Source organism: Teleopsis dalmanni, chromosome 1 (genome assembly GCF_002237135.1).
Source record: "Teleopsis dalmanni isolate 2A chromosome 1, ASM223713v2, whole genome shotgun sequence".
Taxonomy (NCBI): Eukaryota; Metazoa; Arthropoda; class Insecta; order Diptera; family Diopsidae; genus Teleopsis; species Teleopsis dalmanni.
Window position 1 is genome coordinate 222,042,874 of NC_051846.1, and position 1,683 is coordinate 222,044,556.

At 37.3% G+C, this 1,683-nt stretch overlaps 1 protein-coding gene across 1 annotated transcript; it reads left to right on the plus strand.

The window, feature by feature from the left end:
* Positions 1-327: 327 nt before the first annotated feature.
* Positions 328-1,164, plus strand: LOC119667457. Its single transcript, XM_038076750.1, has one exon. The coding sequence runs from the start codon at positions 328-330 to the stop codon at positions 1,162-1,164; it is 837 nt and encodes a 278-aa protein (XP_037932678.1).
* The last annotated feature ends 519 nt before the right edge of the window (positions 1,165-1,683 follow it).

Here is a 1,683-nt window from a genome sequence, read left to right on the forward strand (position 1 = left end):
CAATATTTTCTTTATTGAGCTTTGGAGCACAAAAATATAAATAAAAGAACTGTCAACAAGGCACAAAGGAGACAACAATAGCCGCAGTTCCCGCCAGTAGTAGTTTGGAAAAAGACAAAGCAGCACGTGAATAAGACGTAAAAACATAAATCTTAACTTTAAGAATATTTTATAATAACTAAGTATAAGAAATAAATAAACTTATCCATTACCAATACGGAGTGTTAAATTAACTTATCCATTACCAATACGGAGTGTTAAATTCGAAATAAACCCCAACATAACAAACCACTACATTGGTGACCAAGCCGACGCCGAATATAAAAAATGGCTACTCAAGAGCAAAAGATAACCGAAGACACTAACCCAATCAACGAAAACGCAACAATCGCTGCAATAAAGCTGCCGATGCCAACATTAATAAAAAACAACATTGACCTTTGGTTTATTCAGTTGGACTACTGGTTCCAAGTCAACAACATAAAGGGCGATACTCAAAAGTTTGGCACAGTTATCGCAGCATTGGATGCATCGCTGTTAGAACAAATTTATAACACAATACAGAATCCACCAGCAACTCAGAAGTACGAAGCTATCAAGCAAGCAATAATAAAAAACTTTGCGGATAGTGAACAAAAACGCATACAAAAATTAGTTAGTGGTTTACAGCTTGGGGATAAAAAGCCATCCCATCTTTTAAGCGAATTGCAACGTATTAGTGGAAGCAAACAAGACGAACAATTACTGAAAGGGTTATGGTTACAACGTCTTCCTGTAGAAGTACAGACATGTCTAGCCACAATTCAAGTGGAACTACCTAAGATGGCGGAATTGGCAGACAACATAACCGAAACAATAAGTATAAACTCAACAATGCAAGGAACTTACGTCAATGCAGCTAACGTCCCTGCAGCAGCTCATATTCAACGTGATGCACAAATCGAACAACTTCAACGAGAAGTGACCAGACTGACGAAAATGGTCTCGAAATTATCAACCGAACACCGCTCAAGAACAAATCAACGTTCACGTTCAACATCCAGAAACCGGCAATGTCATGATGATAGTGAAAAAAAGACCAGTACAAATTGTTGGTATCATAGAACATATGGGTCAAATGCAAAAAATTGCAAGCAGCCATGCACATATGGCACAAAAAACTAAAACCGACTTCGTCTACGGCGGCAGAGGAAGTTGTAAACGAAACATCTACAAGACTGTTCGTCTATGACAATAAGACAAAAAAATCATTCCTAATAGACACGGGTGCAGATGTTTCACTTATTGCCGCCAAACAAAAAAATTCAAATACAAACAATAAGAACGAAAGAATACTCTACGCAGCAAATGGTTCTATGATCAAAACATTTGGAGAAATAGAGATAACTCTAGCTCTTGGCTTACGAAGAAATTTCACATGGCCATTTATTATCGCAGATGTAAACACTTCAATCATCGGTGCAGATTTTTTAAATCATTTCGGATTAATAGTAGACATAAAAATGAAACGATTGATCGACACATCAACAAAGATTTTCTCAGCCGCAAGTGAACGTAAGGTAAATGCGCAAAAAATATCAACTGTGAACACATCTTGCAAAATTGCAGATCTACTAAAAGAATACATCGACATCACTAAACCAACACCGACAAATCGCCAGGTGACCAAAGTCACTCACCACA

What these genes read in the sequence shown, in the direction of transcription:
- LOC119667457 (XM_038076750.1), top strand. Translation starts at nt 328, where the DNA reads ATGGCTACTCAAGAGCAAAAGATAACCGAAGACACTAACCCAATCAAC.